We start from the raw sequence: 18,641 nt of genomic DNA on the forward strand, positions 1-18,641 counted from the left end.
GTGGACCACGACTTCGGGCTGCTCCCCCTCCCCCTTAAGGACCCGGAAAACACGATCAGAGACATCACGTACCCTTGCACCTGGGAGGCAACATACCAAACGTGAGTCTCTCTCGCCCCCACAAAACCGCCTATCTGTACCCCGAACTATCGAGTCCCCAATTACTATTGCTCTGCTCTTCTCCACCCTTCCCTTCTGAGCAACGGGGACAGGCTCCGTGCCAGAGGCCTGAGCCCCATTACTTACCCCTGGTAAGTCCCCCCCCCAACAAGTATCCAAAACGGTATACTTGTTCTTGACGGGAACGGCCGCAGGGGGTCCCTGCACTGGCTGCTTCCTCCCAGTCCCCCTCACTGTCACCCATCTGTCTGCAATCTTTGCAGTTACTACTTCCCTAAAGCTCAGATCTATGACCCCCTCTGCCTCCCGAATGATCCCAAGTTCATCCAACTCCAGCTCCAGTTCCCTAACACGGTCTTGGAGGAGCTGGAGATGGGTGCACTTCCTGCAAGTGTAATCAGCAGGGACGTCCATGGCATCCCTCACCTCAAACATGTTGCAAGAGGAACATTGCACTGCCTTCATTGCCATCCCTCTAAAAATAACCTTTTTTAAAAAAAAAACTGGGTCTAAAGAATAGAACAAACAAAATACAGCACTTACCTACTTACCACAACGGGTCTTATTATTAGGTTAGCGGAGGAGGGCGGGTGGGAGGCACTACCTCTGTAGTGCCTCGGGTTCTTCTCCTGCGCGCTTTTATAGGGAAAAAACCTACCCAGGTAAGCTTGCGCTATACCTGCTTCCGGGTCCCGGCTGCCCCTCTGGTCTTCGTCACTTCCCCTTGCTGCTCCCGCTCTTTCTGTGAAGAGAAGAAAAAACACCGCTGCCCGCTACGGTAAGTAATTTTAAAACAAACTGTCTCACCTTAGCTGTAGCCTTCCGGGTTCCTTTAAACTGCTGCTGCTCGCACTCAAAATGACCGTTGATGTCGAAGGGTGAGTATTTATACTCACTGCTTTCCTTCCCGGCTGCCACTCTGGTCTTCGTCACTTCCCCTTGCTGCTCCCGCTCTTTCTGTGAAGAGAAGAAAAAAAAACACCGCTGCCCGCTACCGGTAAGTAATTTTAAAACAAACTGTCTCACCTTAGCTGTAGCCTTCTGGGTTCCTTTAAACTCTGCTGCTGCTCGCACTCAAAATGACCGTTGGCGTCGAAGGGTGAGTATTTATACTCACTGCTTTCCTTCCCGGCTGCCCCTCTGGTCTTCGTCACTTCCCCTTGCTGCTCCCCCTCTTTCTTAGCTGTAGCCTTCCGGGTTCCTTTAAACTCTGCTGCTGCTCGCACTCAAAACTAGAGGGCATAGTTTTAGGGTGAGAGGGGAAAGATATAAAAGAGACCTAAGGAACAACTTTTTCACGCAGAAGGTGGTACATGTATGGAATGAACTGCCAGACGAAGTGGTGGAGGCTGGTATAATTGGAACACTTAAAAGGCATTTGGATGGGTATATGAATAGGAAGGGTTTTGAGGGCTATGGGCCGGGTGCTGGAAGGTGGGACTAGATTGGGTTGGGATATCTGGTCGACATGGACGGGTTGGACCGAAGGGTCAGTTTCCATGCTGTACATATCTATGATTCTATGACTCATTGTACTTTTGGTAACAATGTAACTGTTCTGACCATTCGAGGACTGATTCTGATTTATGCTTCTGAAGCTCAGGTCAGTGATTGGTCCCTGTTCAGATGGTACACTAGTCTTGAGCATCGTCTTCAGGGCAGATTCCTGCTTTTTCCATTCTCACAGAGGTTTCCATGGGCACTGAGCAAATTTTTTGATGTCAGCAAATGTTGATACGTTTAACTTGAAAGCAGCTTCAGTATTTCATTCTTTTTATTAGAGGGCTAATTTTTGTTCATCATTTGCCATGTTGTGTGCCGTCATCTCTGTGTGCATGTGTGCTTTGCTGGGATAAAAATTGAAACTGACCATTAATTTGTGTATAGTATTTCAGAACTGAAAAGGGGAAATCAACTTATATATCAAGAAAATAAGAGTATGAGTTTTGCTGCTGATAAAATTAAGTAAATTTATTGGATTGATTTGTACACTGCAATTTACATTAACAATATTTTACAGTAATATGCAAAAAAGTTGCAATAGTAGTTATAGTTTAATATAAATGAATCTAAAATATTGTTGTTTGAATGTAGGAACCCCTTAAAAAAATAGTCTTGATACTTGAGACAAGCTTATCAATTACATCCATTATCCTTGCTAATCTCAATTTATTTATGATGCATTAAAGGCAAAATCCAATTTTAAATGTCACAGGTCACATTTGACAATTTAAGTGCACTTAATGAGGATGGCATATTTCCATACTTACTGCTAAAGACCAGCAGAAATAATTTTTAAATGATATTTTTAATTACATGTAAATATATTTACTTGTTTTTTTTTAATTCAATAAAATATGTTTGACTTTGTGGCCATTTCTTTGAGAGTTTTTTTAATGCAGAATTGCATATAAAGTATCTATATGAGTCAGCATTTTAACAGTTCATGAAATCTTTCATATCATACATAATCTAATAATTCTATTAAAACATTAAAAATTGAAACAAATAATTACATTCAGTTTTCATAACTCTTTCATTTCAAAATCCCCATTTAAATGGGAATCAAACATTTACAAACAAGGTGAAAAATGTTATCCAGAGGCAAAATTCTCCAGTTGCTAGAAATCTGAAATAAATACACAAAATGCTGCAAACACTCAGAAGGTCTGGCAACTTCTGGGAGAGAAACAGGTGGCTGAATTTTACCAAAATATTTCATGTGCCACAGAGGGTCGAGTTCCATGAACCTTTGTGAATTACCTCATGTAATTCTCTGTTGCTCACCACATTATGTGTACTCTATACCTTCATAGTGCACTCATGCACTATACTGCACTTAGCAACATAGGAAGTACTTGCCACCGCCAGGACTTACTGAGATGTCCATCACCGGTGCCATATTTAAAGCTCAGCTGCATACCAGGTCAATTGCTGGAAATCAGGAATTGCCATCCACAATTGCCACGGAGATGGTTGACAGACGGCAAGTTGCCACCTAGATTTGTTGACAATTCTGAATGAGAGTCATATCAGACCTGACTATAACTCTAGGCTGCATTCTGTATTTTTTGACAAGTCTGAATTGTGCCGCAGTTTTTGGTGCAGAAGGAGGTCAAGATGTAAAACGAACAACTCCTGCCATGTCATCTTGGAATTTGATTGTGAACTTTACAGCTAACCTGACATTACTTTGCTTCACAGCCATTATCAGGAATGATTTGTCATGTCAAATGAAATGGACAAGATTTTTGATGCCCAGGAATTTTAGCTGATACACTTGATGAATGCAGAACTGTTGGTCCATATACAAAATTGTATGACAACATAAATTTTTAACCTGTACTCTATTAGCCTCTGTTTAATATTATCATCCCTTTAAGGGCCTCACATTGTTTACAAGTAGAGCTCGTTCTGAGGGGAACTCCATGCACTCCACGCACTTTGAGTGTGGTGGCAGTTATTTTCCACTTCAATGCACATTTGCAATTTGAATGTGGATGGAACGTAACACAGGTTAACCTCAAGGACTAAGTAAAAAATGAAAGAACAGTGGATGCTGGAAATCAGAAACAAAAACAGAAATTGCTGGAAAAGCTCAGCAGGTCTGGCTGGCAGCATCTATCGCAGATTCAGTTGCCATCAGTTCTGAGGAAGGGTCACTGAACCCGAAGTGTTAACTCTGATTTCTCTCCACAGGTACTCCTAGACCCACTTAGCTTTTCCAGCAATTTCTGTTTTTTGTTTCTCACAGAGTAAGTCACAAGCTTAGCCTCTCAATCTCGGTGATCTCCCAAACATTCATGCTACTTTTTGATTTGCCCTCCCTGTCAGCTCTATCAGCTTTGATCTTCCCTATTTTCCCAACCAACTCTTATTTATCTGGGTTACCTTCACACTTTACTCCCTAAGCCACAGGTATTCGGTGGTATACAAAACACACTGTCTCCACAAGTCAGGATGGCAATGATCATTGATGACACCCCTCTCCCCACAATGTCCCTTGCCTTCCCATTGCTTTGTTGTCTTGCATCCCAAGATGTTGAGTTTCAGTCCAGCATGCTATCTTCAGTCTTCACAAAATGACTTCTCCAGCATTCCCACCTCAGTGCTGGCTTCTTATCACTAAAAGTTAAAGAAGTTAAAATACCCTGCAGAAACCATGGCCATTGCCCTTACCGACATGGAAAGACTGCTCTGACTGATGGATGGCTAGACCCCTGAATGACTTACCACTACATGAGTGACTGACGCTCACTCCCAGGACTGTAGTGTTATGAACATCCTAACTCTGATCATCCCAAACACTGACTGTGTCCAAACCCTTGGATTGATATTGGATGATATCAGCCTTTGACTTACTGTACCAGTATCCACTAACTGGAGGCAGTACCCGTTGACTTGGAGGAGGACATATCTTAGGCTTTGAGATATGGGCATTTGGTTGAAACACACTGTGTGTTTGTTGTGTAGGCTGCTGGCACATGCTGCAGGTATGACATTGAAGTAGCAGTGTGGTATAGTACATGTCCACTGCCTTAGCTTTTTATTGTCGACAAACATGACAGGCTGCCTGGCTTTGTGTCTTCACTAGAAGACAGACATATTGTGAGCCTGTAAGCTTTGAATGAGGGAGAAAAGTGCAAGGCAAAGGAAGGAAGAGAAGTTGTGAACATAAATAGCAAGCTAAGTGTCCTGAGATGCACCCTGTTCTGATGCATGAGATGGATGTTTGTCACTGTAGACAAACGTGCAGCAGCAACCATAAAATGTAAAGTGTCAATACATTACAAAATTTAATACTGAAGTGGAGAACTCTAAGTGAGTCAGAGACGTGCCATGATGTTGAGAGAATGGTACATGTCCGATTGTCAATCTCTGTGAAAGAAAGATATTTCATTGATTATTGCACAAGGACACCCAGATCCCTTTCTACATCTATATTACATCTGTCATGTGTTTGCCCATTCAGTCAACTTAAGCAGATCGCTCTGAAGTCTCACTGCACTCTCCTCACAGCTCAGCACAAAACAAGAGACAGGAAATTACAGAGCAGAACCTTGTGAGTTTAGTTATGGGGGTTATTTAACTAGGCAGGAGGGTGGAGGATGGAATCCCAACATCTTTCTACTTGCAAACCTGATTAAGTCTGTGGTGGCAAGACCAAAGCACAACCTTTCTCCCCAGCTGCCAGTTTAGGCCCTTCCATGAGCAACTTAAGGCCTCATTCTGCTGGTATGAATATTAATCCAATGACAAGCCTCTATCCATGTAGCCACATTTCCCTTCATTCAAGATGATTTGCCATGAAGTTTTTAATTGATGGTCTATCAAATTCTTTTAAGTTGCATTTTAATTAATTGTTGCATTTTCAAATACCTGAATAAGACTGGCAAGCTTGAAAATAATCAGCTTTGTATTACCTGAAACAATATAACCTTGATTTAAAACTGATTTTCCACTACAATTTTCTGTATCCCATTCCATTGTTCATCATTTAAGTTAATGTAAATAGATTGTTTGAGTGAGCCAGCAAATACAGTTTACATGGAAAGAAAACAGTGTAACAGATAAACTGTGAACCATTTTACCTCAAATAAATTCAGTCTTTAAAAAGAGTAGACTCCATATCTCTCCTTGGTGGCCTTGTTGGAGGAATCTTTGATAAAACCTCCCGTGCATAAAAAGTATTGTGAAGTCCTGCTTCTCGTAGTGCTTGTTCAATTCGAACACGAGGATCAGCCACCACCTACTCAGAAAAAGTACAGTTTAGTTTTGATTTTCAAAGATAAACATGAAAGTTAGAAGTTTACTGAGAAAATATTGAGTCAGAAATCCATGGGATGAGATCTTCAGTATGTTTGACGTCAGGGAGAGGGCATGGAGTTGTCAGGTGCTTGTACTGGTGCAGGCACCGAGTGTTTCAAAGAATGGCTGTTCAGGTAGGAATCAGTGGTGCATAATGTTTAATGGGACAATATACCAATAGGAAGAGATACAAATTAATCCAGCAAAACTAAACGCAGTAATAATGTGGGACTCTACATAATGCTAGAAATCATTAGCTTCTAAAAATATTTGTAGAAATATCACGTGACAGTTATGTAACTAATGTACTTCCTCCTAATTCCTATCCTTAACCCCCAAGAATGCCATATGGATAGGAAAAAACTCCATTTATAGAATGGACATTTTTTAATGCACAAGTCTTATATTTTTATTATTTCATTATAATGATGTTTCATTCAAAAATATGGACCTAGATTCCTGAAAGGAAAATAGTTGTTACTGAAGAATAAATGGAATTGAGAGTTTTGGGTATAGAAAGTCCTAACAAAGCTGACTGAGGGTATTGCCCAGGAATTCTGAACTTCCAAATGGTCAATCACCGAGCATCTGAAACCCTCTGTTAAAGTCTCCATATCAGAGTTGGTTGATCCCAATTCACTTCCTTAAATCATCAGCCAGGCAAAATTAGGGAGATTTAAACCTCCTGGCTAACCATAAAACTGAACCTCAATTCACACTGTCCCAACCCTCAAATGCATTCCACTCGACACATGCGCACATACACCTCTGCCCACCCACTGATCCAACATTCAGGACACAATCCCCATCTTCCCCCATCAGTCTGAACACCAACCTCCATGGGTCTGACTTAAATCCCAATTCTCCCCCTAACCTGACTCCACCCTCTCATGGACTCTACATACCCTCCCCTGACTCCCACCTCCCAAATGTTAGCCCAAACCCAAATCTATCCTTGGATGCTACTCGTTTCCCCTTCAACCAGCAACTCCCAACCCATTGCCCAGCTGACCTAATCAGACTAACTACCCTACCCACTCTACCTTAACAACTGACTCAACTACTTTCAACTAGTAGTTCAACGAGTAGACTCAGGTGACTGTGCAAACACCACACGGACATTCTTCCAGTGTCTGTGTGGGTTTCCTCCCACAATCCAAAATTGGGCAGGTTAGGTGAATTGGCCATGCTAAATTACACATAGGGTTCAGGGATGAGTAGGTAAGGTGCATTAATCAAGAGGTAAATATAGGGTAGGGGAATGGGTCTGGGTTACTTTTCAGAGGGACAGTGTGGACTTGTTGGACTGAAGTGCCTGTTTCCACACCTTAGGGATTCTATGAACTAGTTCGCCTCACCTGACATTCTCCAATTTAACCTAAGCACCCAGTTACTGGCTACACTACCCACTTCTCTTACCATCACTCACTTACACGGCACTCTTCCCCTCAACCAACTTCCACGTACTACCTGTATACCCTCACTCAATTGGCACCTTATCACCTCACCTATCTGCCACCCTAATACCCCCATCCCTCTACAAATCTTACATTCGTTCTCTCAATACTGTCAAAGTTGCTTTGGACCATAAGCCACTAAATACTGCAGCTCCTGACACAAGAGAGGTATGGTTTCAGCAGCAATCCCCTCCACAGCTGCCTACACAGATTTCTGGACTGAGTTGGGAAGATTTCTGGCCCAGAGGTTCACCCCCATAAAAAACTCTTCCATGGACATGAGGACAAATGTTTGTCTGATCTGGGTTGGAAAATGCATTTCCAACCCATATTGGAAAATTGGGGCAATGCTGTTCAACCCAGTAGGACTATTTCACTTAGTTTCACTCTTAATTGATTGTGGCTCTTTCAGTTCCAGCATCTCTTATGAAGTCTTTAAACCTGTAGTTCTTGTATTCTAAGATAATAGTTGGTCTACTTCTACTTTTCATCATTCTACATTCATAGTTCCAAGAAGCCCAGCTCTCCCTCTCCATTTATTAACTCATCCATTGCATATCCAGATGAGATTTTAACTCTCTGCACCAGAAAGATTGTCTAGTTCAACCTCCATAACGTCATCTACCTTCATCCTATGTCAACATTGCTGTGGGACCCTTGTGTATGTCTTAACAATTCCCAATGCACCCAGCCAATTTCCCATCCTCTACAAACATCTGCTCAGCCAAAATTCTTGCGACAATATCTGGTCTCATACCAATTCCAGCATGTCCACTTGCATTGTTCTAACTTAAAACCTGTTTGATACTTTCTTGAGCAGCCTATTTCGAGATATTCATACAACCTCTGAAGGAGGTTGGACTTCAACCCAGGGATACTACCACTGCACTAGATAAGCCCTCTTAAAACCACTTGTGGCATCAGAAATAATAGCCTCCAGGTACCAAGTCAATTCCTCACACCTGAATCTTCATTCCTCTGACTTTGCCATCTTGTTATCCCCTCTTCTTTTTACTTTTGCTGTTGCACTTAGATGCCCTAACATTATAAATAGGGGTATTGAGGTTATGTTAAATTTGTCAAGAATATTGGTTTGGACTCAATTAGTGTATGCCTCCAGTCAGAAAAATGTGATTGCATTGAGACAGTGCAGAAATGATTCACAAGGATATATCCAGAGTGAGGAACTTCAGTTATGGAGACAAACTGGAGAAGTCAGGACTGTTCTCCTTTGAGAAGAGAAGGTGAAGAGGAGATTTTATAGACATGTTTAAAATTATGAGGGACTTGGATTAGGAAACACAGTTTGTACCAGTGGAAGTACTGGGAACAGAAGCAGCATGGATTTCAGGTAATTGGTCATGCCACTTTTGGAATACTTTGTGCAATTCTGTTCTCCTTGCTATTGGAAGGACGATGTGAAACTTCAGAAAAGATTTAAGGATGTTGCCAGGGTTGGAGGGTTTGAGCTATAGGGAGAGACTGAATAGTCTGGGGCTATTTTACCCAGCGCGTCAGAGGCTGAGGGGTGACCTTATAGAGATTTATAAAATCAAGAAAAGCATGGATAGAGTGAATAGCCAATGTCTTTTCCCAGGGTTGGAGAGTCCAAAACTAGACATCATAGATTTAAAAGATTTAAAAGAGACCTCAGGGGCAACTTTTTCCATGGAGAGGATGGTGCATGTATGGAATGAAATGCTAGAAGTAGTGATGGAGGCTGGTACAATTACAATATGTAAAAGGCAATTGGATGGGTATATGAATAGGAAGGGTTTAGCAGGATATGGGCCAAATTCTGGCAAATGGTTCTAGATTAGTTTAGGATATCTGGTTGGCATGGACGAGTTGGACTGAAGGGTCTGATTCCACTCTGTATGACTCTAATTGTCAAAAGAAACAACGGTGACATGATGGAAAATCATGTCTGGAGTCCACTGTCTGAGAGCACAATGGAAACAGGTTTATCTGTGGCTTCCAAGAAGGGGTTGGGTTATAATTTAGAAAGGAAGAATGTGCAGATCTGAAGGACAGGGCAGAAAAGTGACACTTGGTGAATTGCTTCTTTGGAAAAGACAGCATATACTTGACAGGTTAAATGGCATCCTTCTGTGCTATAGCAATTCTGTGATTCCAATGCATAAATGGCCTCTTCTACACAATAACTCCTCTTTTCCCATGCACAGTGGCAACCGAGGCAGACAAAGTACATGGTTTTGTCTGTTACAATAGCAAGTTTTATTCCTGCTACGTCGCAAGCCTGTCACCAGAGATTCTGGCAGAGGGAAGCCACTCCACATCAAGCATGGCTGACCAGGAGACTGCCCTACTCTTATAACCTGCCATTGGCATGTTGGAAGGATTTATAGGTTGATAACCAACCTAGATAGCCACATCATGAATGCATCTTCTCGCCTTTGAGAAGGACCCAAACCTAGAGCTTCTGGCTTATAGGCAGGGATGTTACCTACTGTGCTACAAGACCATCTCTTACATACTATTCCCTGTTTCAAGTCCTCTATTTTTCCACCAACATCTCTTCCTGAAAGACCATCCTTTGGTCATCTTTACTTCTTTGACTTAGGAGAAATTGAAGACTGCAGATGCTGGAGAGTCAAAGTCGAAAAGTGTGGTGCTGGAAGAGCACAGATCAGGCAGCATCAGAGGAGCAGAAGAGTCAATGTTTTTGGGCATAAGACCTTCATCAGGAATGGCTGAAGAAGGCTTAGTTTTGGCTTGGTATCAATGTTTTATCAAATATCTATTTTTTTATGTTCTATATATGGAAAGTTGTAATTTAGACAGTTAAAAGCTGGCAGAATAGCTAAAGGAAATACTATAAATATTTTGAGAACATACCCAGTTATATAATTTTAATTTTTTTGGTGCTTTGGTAGAGTCTCTACCTCTGGGCCAGGAGACTTAGGTTCAAGTCCCATCTACTCCAGAGCTGTGTTGTAATACCTCTGAACAGGCTGATTAGAAAATATCTATATTTATATGTACAATATATACCAGAGATAAGCTGTGTTTTATATCATAGAAATGCTGTTGTGATGTACCTGTTTATCTGTGTATGTGCACAAATGAAATAAAGGTTTTTGGAGCAAGAATTCTTCTTGTGTCCCAGTTCCAGTTCGGGCTTTCGATGCTTCTGTGTCACCCATCATCCTGACAGGATCAAACTGAGCAGTGACAGAAAACTGTGAACACAATTAATGCATCAGTCTGAATTAGGTGGCCATTATAATTCCTTTCTAGATAAAGTATAATGTTTAGAAAATGCTATTAAATTAAGTAAATATTGTCTTTGTTGCAAATATACTTTATCTCTTAAAGTTTAAACTATTTACTTTATTAAATATTATTCAAATACTCAAAGCACTTTCTAAAATAATGTAATATCTGCAGACCAAATGTACTAATAGTAGAAGGGTCCAGAAAAAAGTTTGTGCAGCATTCTGTTTAGCTGATGTAATTGGGCCAAAATCCTGGAACTCCCTTCCTAAAGGCACTGTAGGTGTGCCTACACCACAAGCTATAGTGGCTCAAGAGGGCAGCTCAATACCACATTCTCAAAGGCAATTAAGGATGGGCAACCAGTCTAGCTAGCTCAGCCAGCAATACCCACAACCTGTGAGCGAATTTTGAAAAAAGGGGGCTAAAAGGTTCAAGATCGTGCACGGCGCCATGAGCCTTAGTGGCTGAAAATCATGTACTCAGCTAGATGCCTATCAGATGTTAGGTCCATTGTTTACATAAATTTGGAAATGAAAGGTGATTCCTATAAATGTCAAAAATGTGCATATTAATTGGGGATTACCACCTGAAATAGGCAATGTTTGGTTGCCAAAGAGGCAAGTCCCCATAGAAATGGCAACAGACAGTCTGTCTTTATTAACGGGATGATGACTATTCCAACCCCATAATGATGACATTACTACCTTTTGGGCAACTTAAAATCAACATGGAGCTATTCAATATAATTATTTTGTACTGTGTCCTGTCATCTGGTTTTATCTACCTTATAAGATCACTACTATAGGCCAGTCCCTTTCCTTTCCTTGTCTAATGAAGGGAAGTGGCATCAGTTGGCACTGGTGTCAAAATAAATTGATTTTCCTGGCAAAATTAATTACCTTGACTCAGATGAGAACAACAATGGATGAAATAACAGAAATACTGATGTTCATGGAAATGTATCCCAGCATCATTTGGTCATATGGGACATTCCAAAGTATCTCACCTCGACAGTAAATTTGACCCAATACCTGTCTGACCACATTGACAAATGTATCTTGCAAACCAAGCAGCATAGATTGAAGGCTAGGTATTAAAGTTAAGATGGTAGGACAGTGAATCGTCATGGTTGTAACAAAGAGATATCAGATTTTCAATTGATTGTCATAATCGTATTAGTTACAAAATCTAGTTGAAAGAAAAGTAAATCAAAGTAGGCATCTTAATATGTGTGAGGCATTGGTTTGTTGTTATCATATGCATCTCAACACCAGCATCATAGTTGACTAGTTGTTGCATTTGCATCACTATAATGCATTTATATAAGATAAGAGTTAAAATTTAAGAGTCTAGGCTTTATGGTGAGGTCAAGAATTTTATTTAAAAAACGAAATCAGTACCTTCTGCCAGTAAGCATCGAGTACTTTTTGCCTTTCTTCTTCCTCTTGTATTTGCTGCAAAATTAGTGCTTTTCTTTCTTGACGACGTTTCTGTAACAATTCCTGTCGGTGCTTCACACTATCATTAACAATACCATATATAATCAACACTTTTGCAATCTCATGCTAATAAATCCAATAAAGATGAGTCAGTTAAAATGCCACTCAATGAAACAGATGTCAAACTTTCAAACAGCTATTACACTCCTATCCAGGAAATAGAGATTGGTACTTGGGCTTCCCTTGTCGGAAATTAACCCTCTTCCCTCTAGTTCCCATCTGTGTGTGTTAGTATTCAAAGGAGAAATAGTTTTGAAGAATAATTTTCTATTATATGACTTAAATTCATCATAATGGTTTTGGTTACATTAAAGTTGTAAATCTCAATAGTCCAATAATCTTGTTCCAAATACATAAATGATTTAGACTTGAAGGTAGGACAGTTGATCAATAATTTTAATGATGATACGAAAATTGGTGAGGTGATAAGTAGTGAGGAGAGTATCAGAAGGATACAAGATGGTCTGGTCAGACTGGCTGATCAATGCAAATGGAATTCAATAAATGTGTGAGTTGATGTACTTGGGCATGACAAACAAATCAAGGGAATACATAACAAACAGACGGACCTTTGGGAGCATTGGGGATCAGAGGAACACTGGTGTGCAGAGCTACAGGTCTCTTAAGGTAGTAGGCCAGGCTGATAAAGTGGCTAAGAAGGCATATGAGATAGCTGCCTTTATCAATGAAGGGACAGAGTTTAAGTTTAGGGAGCTTATGCTGGAACTGTATAAAATATTGATTAGATCACAGCTAGAGTATTGTGTGCAGTTCTGGATTATAGGCATGATAAGAGGGATACGATTGCACTGGAGAGGTTGCAGAGGAGATATAACAGGATGCTGCCGATACTGGAGAGTTTTAGTTACAAAGATAGATTGAATGGACTGGGTTTGGATAGACTGAGAGCAAAGGAATCTGAGGGAGGACATGATTATGATATATAAAATCATGAGAGGCCATAGACAGTCATACAGTCATAGAGATGTCCAGCATGGAAACAGACCTTTCGATGCCTGTCAGGTAACCTAAATTAATCCAATCTAATCCCATTTGCCAGCACTGGAATCTAATCGAGGGGTTCAGGGTGGATTATATACAAAATAACAAATACCCCAGGAGTGAGTTACAGACTGGAATCTAATCGAGGGGTTCAGGGTGGGTTATATACAGAATAACAGATACCCCGGGAGTGAGTTACAGGCTGGAATCTAATCAAGGGGTTCAGGGTGGGTTATATATACAGAATAACAGATACCCCAGGAGTGAGTTACAGACTGGAATCTAATCGAGGGGTTCAGGGTGGGTTATATACAGAATAACAGATACCCCGGGAGTGAGTTACAGGCTGGAATCTAATAAAGGGGTTCAGGGTGGGTTATATACAGAATAACAGATACCCCGGGAGTGAGTTACAGGCTGGAATCTAATCAAGGGGTTCAGGGTGGGTTATATATACAGAATAACAGATACCCGGGAGTGAGTTACAGACTGGAATCTAATCGAGGGGTTCAGCTCAAACCCTCCTAGTAAATCTTTTCAAAACTCTTTCAAGCTTCACAACATCTTTCCTATAGAAGGGAATCCTAGGTTAGACAGGAAAGAACATTTCCTCTTGGAGGAATCAATGACCAGGGATATAGATTTAAGGTAAGGGGCAGTAAATATAGAACAAAGAAAATTACAGCACAGGAACAGGCCCTGCGCCAATCCAGATCCTCTATCTAAAACTGTCACCTATTTTCTAAGGATTTGTATCCCTCTGCTCCCTGCCCATTCATGTATCTGTCTTGACACATTTTAAATGATGCTATCGTGCCCACCTCTACCAACTCCGCTGGCAACACATTTCAGGCACCCACCACCCTCAGTGTAAAGAACTTTCCACATATACCTCCCTTAAACTTTTCCCCTCTCACCCTGAACTCATGATCCCTAGTAATTGAGTCCCCCACACTGGGAAATAGCTTCTTACTATCCACCCTGTCTATACCTCTCATGACTTTTGAGACCTGACTGAGGTCTCCCCTCAACCTCCGTCTTTCTAATGAAAATAATCTTAATCTACACGACCTCTCCTCATAGCTAGCACCCTCCATACCAGGCAACATCCTGGTGAACCTCCTCTGCACCCTCTTCAAAACACCCACATCCTTTTCATAATGTGACGACCAGAACTATACGCAGTATTCCAAATGTGACTGAACCAAAGTCCTATACAACTGTAACATGACCTGCCAGCTCTTGTACTCAAGACCCAGTCCGATGAAGGAAAGCATGCTGTATGCCTTCTTGACCACTATCGACTGTTGTTGCCTCCTTCAGGGTACAATGGACCTGAACACCCAGATCTCTCTGTACAACCAATTTTCATCAGGGCTTTTCCATTGTTTGCTTTTGATTTGATCTTCCAAAACGCATCACCTCGCATTTGCCTGGATTGAACTCCATCTGTCATTTTTCTGCCCAACTCTCCAACCTATCTATATTCTAAAGCATTCCCTGACAGTTCCCTTTACTATCTGCTACTCCACCAATCTTAATGTCATCTGCAAACTTGCTAATCAGAACACCTTCCTCCAGATCATTTATATGTATCACAAACAGTGGTCCCAACACTTTTCCCTGTGACCACTGGTCACAGCTCTCCATTTTGAGAATCGTCCTTCCATTACTAGTGTCTCCTGATGCTCAGCCAGTTCTCGATCCATCTAGCTAGTACACCCTGGGCCCCATGCAACTTCACTTTATCCATCAGCCTACCATGGGGAAACTTATCAAAGGCATTATTGAAGTCCATTTTTATGACATCTACAGCCCTTCCCTCAATTTACTTTGTCACTTCCTCAAAGAATTCTATTAAGTTGGTAAGACAAGACCTTCCTTGCACAAAACCATGTTGCCTATCACCAATAAGCCCATTTTCTTCCAAATATAAATAGATCATAACCCCTCAGTATCTTCTCCAGCAGCTTCCCTATCACTGACGTCAGGTTCACCGGTCTACAAGTACCTGGATCATCCCTGCTGCCCTTCTTAAACAAGGAGTCAACATTAGCAATTCCCCAGTCCTCTGGGACATCACCTGTATTCAGGGATGCTGCAAAGACATCTGTGAAGGCCCCAGCTATTTCCTCTCTCACTTCCCTCAGTATCCTGGGATAGATCCCATCCAGACCTGAGGACTTGTCCACCTTCATGCCTTTCAGAATACCCAACACTTCCTCCATCCTCATGCTGACTTGACCTAGAGTAATCAAACATCTATCCTGAACTTCAACATCAGTCACGTCCCTCTCCTCAGTGAATACCGAAGCAAAGTACTCGCTAAGAATCTCACCCATTTTCTGACTCCACAGGTATCTTAGAGGGGATGTGATGAAGATTTTTTTTCACTCAGGAGTAGTGAGATTCTAGAACTCACAGTTTGGAAGGGTGGTAGAGGCAAAAGTCCTTAAAACATTTAAGAAGAATTTAGATGAGCACTTTTGATACCATGGCATACAAGGCTATGGGTTAAATACTGGAAAATGGAATTAGAATAGTTAGGTGATTGTTTTGAACTTGCACAGACTTGATGGACCAAAGGGCCTTCTTCTATGCTCTGAATTATTGCTCTCACTGCAGTCGGAGATGCACACTCAACACTAATTACACTTGTAAAATTTTTGTCCAGATCAATAATCTTCTTCTTCACTGAAAATATGCAATCATATTCACATGAGAAACATACTGCATTGAACACTGGTGAGAAAAATAAAAACTTTTACAGTGCAGTATCACTAAAGGGGAAATAAAAAGCCAATCACATCCACATTGTTATGGACTAGGCCAGATCACTCAATACATTAAGTAGGCAGCCCAGACCATAACTTTGCAATTTGTTTTTATAAGTGTACAGTGAAAATTACCTAGAGTAAGTTAACTAGGTTGACTACCAGGTTTTAAAAGAGACAAAAATGTATTCACAAAATTACACAATGGAACAAAGATAGAAGAAAGAACCCCTACAGAACTCAGTCTATCCAAACTGGACTTAATTATGCTGTTCTGAATATACACAATAAGCAAACCCCCTGAAACAACAGTAAAAATTGAACAAATGCTTACAGATTGAAGTTATAAGGGCAGAAGGAAAGAGAATTTTTGCAGCCTGTTCACACAGTCCACTGCTGAACTTTTAACTAGTTCTGGACTGAACTGCTCAGTTAGAGAGCTGACCATTCTTCCTTCATTATACAGGTCACATCTAAAACATGACCACATGGCCTGAAGTCTCATCTGTTTACATATAAACAAAAGGCCTCTCAAAATCCTCTCTCATCTCTGTACCAAACTAGTTACCCTGGGGCTGGGAGCTGGTTTACAGCCTCTCTGAAAATAACCCAAGGACCAGTATCCTTGAGAAAAGGAGCAGCTTTTAGAAAAAAAAAGACCAGCTTTGTGACAACATTGAGAAACATGGTATGTGTACAGCTCTGAAGTATTGGTAGGTATATTTGTAATTTGTGACATTTTTGATCACACCAGAAGAAAAATCAATAGTCTTGAAGGACAAAGACAGTGGATGACAGAAGGGAACATTTAACTTGAGAACTGGCAATTCATCCTTACCGCTCTCTGTCCCTTTTAGCTTGCTCTGCCATTTCATTTTTCAATTCTCTAAGTCGCTGCTGATGTTTTTGTTCTAGTTCTTCCCTCTTACGTTGCTTTTCAGCACAGAACTGCTTTATCTAAAAACATACAGATGAATCTTTTAGGTTTAGTGAATGCATTAAAATGCAGTTTCAAAGTGGCCTTGATGTCTTGTAGGTAGGGGACTCCCCCAGGGGATACAAATCAGCAAGTCATTCTGAACCAGAGTACAAACATCCAATGCCAAATCTCGGTATTTGTAGGCAGCTGATTGTGTGACAGCATACCATATGTCCTAGCTATTCTGATCAATATCACTGTAGCCGGAAACAAACACAGATAATGTTGGAGAAATTCACCAGGTCTGGCAGCATCTGTGGAGAGAAACAGACCTGCCAAACCTGCTAAGTCTCTCTAGCATTCTTTGTGGTTGTTTTAGATTTCCAGCTTCAAAATATTTTACTTTTATCAATGTAGCCTGATCTCATCTGAACTCCAACTCCTACTATGCATTGGTTCACAAGTGTTACCTCTATCAGCCTTGAAATGCCCAAGTTCTGTACAGTTCAACAACTTAAAAGTTCTCAAATGTAAGCCTCTCAACACTAGTGATAGTAATTCTGTGGCACTGATTTATGCCAAATTGTTACGTCTGAAAGCTGGGAGTAAAAATTCACTAGGTAAGGGTTCTTTTAACTATTAAAAGTGCAGACTCATTTCTTTAGGTTACAATTGTTTTATCGTTTTAGTTTTTCTTTGTTGATTTTTGATTGCTCTGAGTCAAATCTTGCTTTATCTTTCTGTAACTAATTTTTCACTCAGATTTAAACTTTTCATAATCCTTATTGTACAGATTACACAGTCCTTCAATCTAATTAGTTCAGAAGAGATGTAGGTGCTTTCATAGAGTCAAAGAGATGTACAGCACAGAAACAGACCCTTTGGTCCAACTCATCCATGCCAACCAGATATCCTAAATTAAATTAATCTAGTCTCATTTGCCAGCATTTGGCCCATACTCCTCTCAACCCTTCTTATTCATATACCCATCCAGATGTCTTTTAAATCTTGCAATTGTAACCAGCCTCCACCACTTCTTCTGGCAGCTTATTCCACACATGCACCACAAAAAGTTGCTCTTTGGTCCCTTTTATATCTTTCCCCCTCACCTTAAACCTATGTCCTAGAGTTTTGCATTCCCTCAACCCAGGGAAAAGACCTTGCCTATTTATTCTATCCATGCCAGTCAGGATTTTATAAACCTCTGCCAGGTCACCCCTCAGCCTCCGACACCCGAGGGAAAATAGTCCCAGCCTACTCAGTCACTCTCTATAGCTCAGATCCTCCAACTCTGGTAACATCCTTGTCAATCTTTTCTGAACCCTTCCAAGCTTCACAACATCCTTCCTGAGCAGAGAGACCAGAATTGCACACAGTATTCCAAAAGTGGCCTGACCAATGTCCTGTACAGTCACAATATGTCTCAACATTCCTGATGAAGGGCTTTTGCCTGAAACGTTGATTTTACTGCTCCTCGGATGCTGCCTGAAGTGCTGTGCTCTTCCAGCACCACTAATCCAGAATCTATACTCAATGCACTGACCAATAAAGGCAGTATACCTTCGCTATCCTACCTACCTGTGACTCCACTTAAGGAATTATGAACTTGCACTCCAAGGTCTCTTTGTTCAGCAACATTCCCCAGGACCTAAACATTAAATGTTTAAGTCCTGCCTCTGATTTGCCTTTCCGAAATACAGCACCTCACATTTATCTAAAATTAAACTCCATCTGCCACTCCTCAGCCCATCTGATCATGCACATTCCAAACGTCATGTTTCAATATGATGTTTCAATTCACACTTTCAGCAACTTTTGATGG

General features: G+C 41.0%; 1 protein-coding gene across 7 annotated transcripts in view; it reads right to left on the reverse strand.

Moving 5' to 3' along the window:
- Window positions 1-4,846: 4,846 nt before the first annotated feature.
- Window positions 4,847-18,641, reverse strand: part of LOC122551617 (coiled-coil domain-containing protein 148-like) — a 101,234-nt gene continuing 87,439 nt past the window's right edge. For 6 of the 7 annotated variants that reach the window (XM_087989080.1, XM_087989077.1, XM_087989078.1 and 3 more), the window contains 4 exons: window positions 16,739-16,857; window positions 12,026-12,143; window positions 10,448-10,588; window positions 5,576-5,869 (listed from right to left, as the gene is read on the reverse strand). In XM_087989080.1, the coding sequence (XP_087845206.1) occupies window positions 5,723-5,869; window positions 10,448-10,588; window positions 12,026-12,143; window positions 16,739-16,857 (525 nt within the window). In that variant the 3' untranslated portion in view covers window positions 5,576-5,722. Of the gene's footprint in view, window positions 4,999-5,575; window positions 5,870-10,447; window positions 10,589-12,025; window positions 12,144-16,738; window positions 16,858-18,641 lie in introns of those variants that run through there. The other variant, XM_087989079.1, reaches the window with a different exon arrangement.

The sequence above is a fragment of the Chiloscyllium plagiosum genome, unplaced genomic scaffold (assembly GCF_037043375.1).
Source record: "Chiloscyllium plagiosum isolate Xiang-an unplaced genomic scaffold, Cpla_swu_hap1 HiC_scaffold_7, whole genome shotgun sequence".
In the NCBI taxonomy this organism is placed as follows: Eukaryota; Metazoa; Chordata; class Chondrichthyes; order Orectolobiformes; family Hemiscylliidae; genus Chiloscyllium; species Chiloscyllium plagiosum.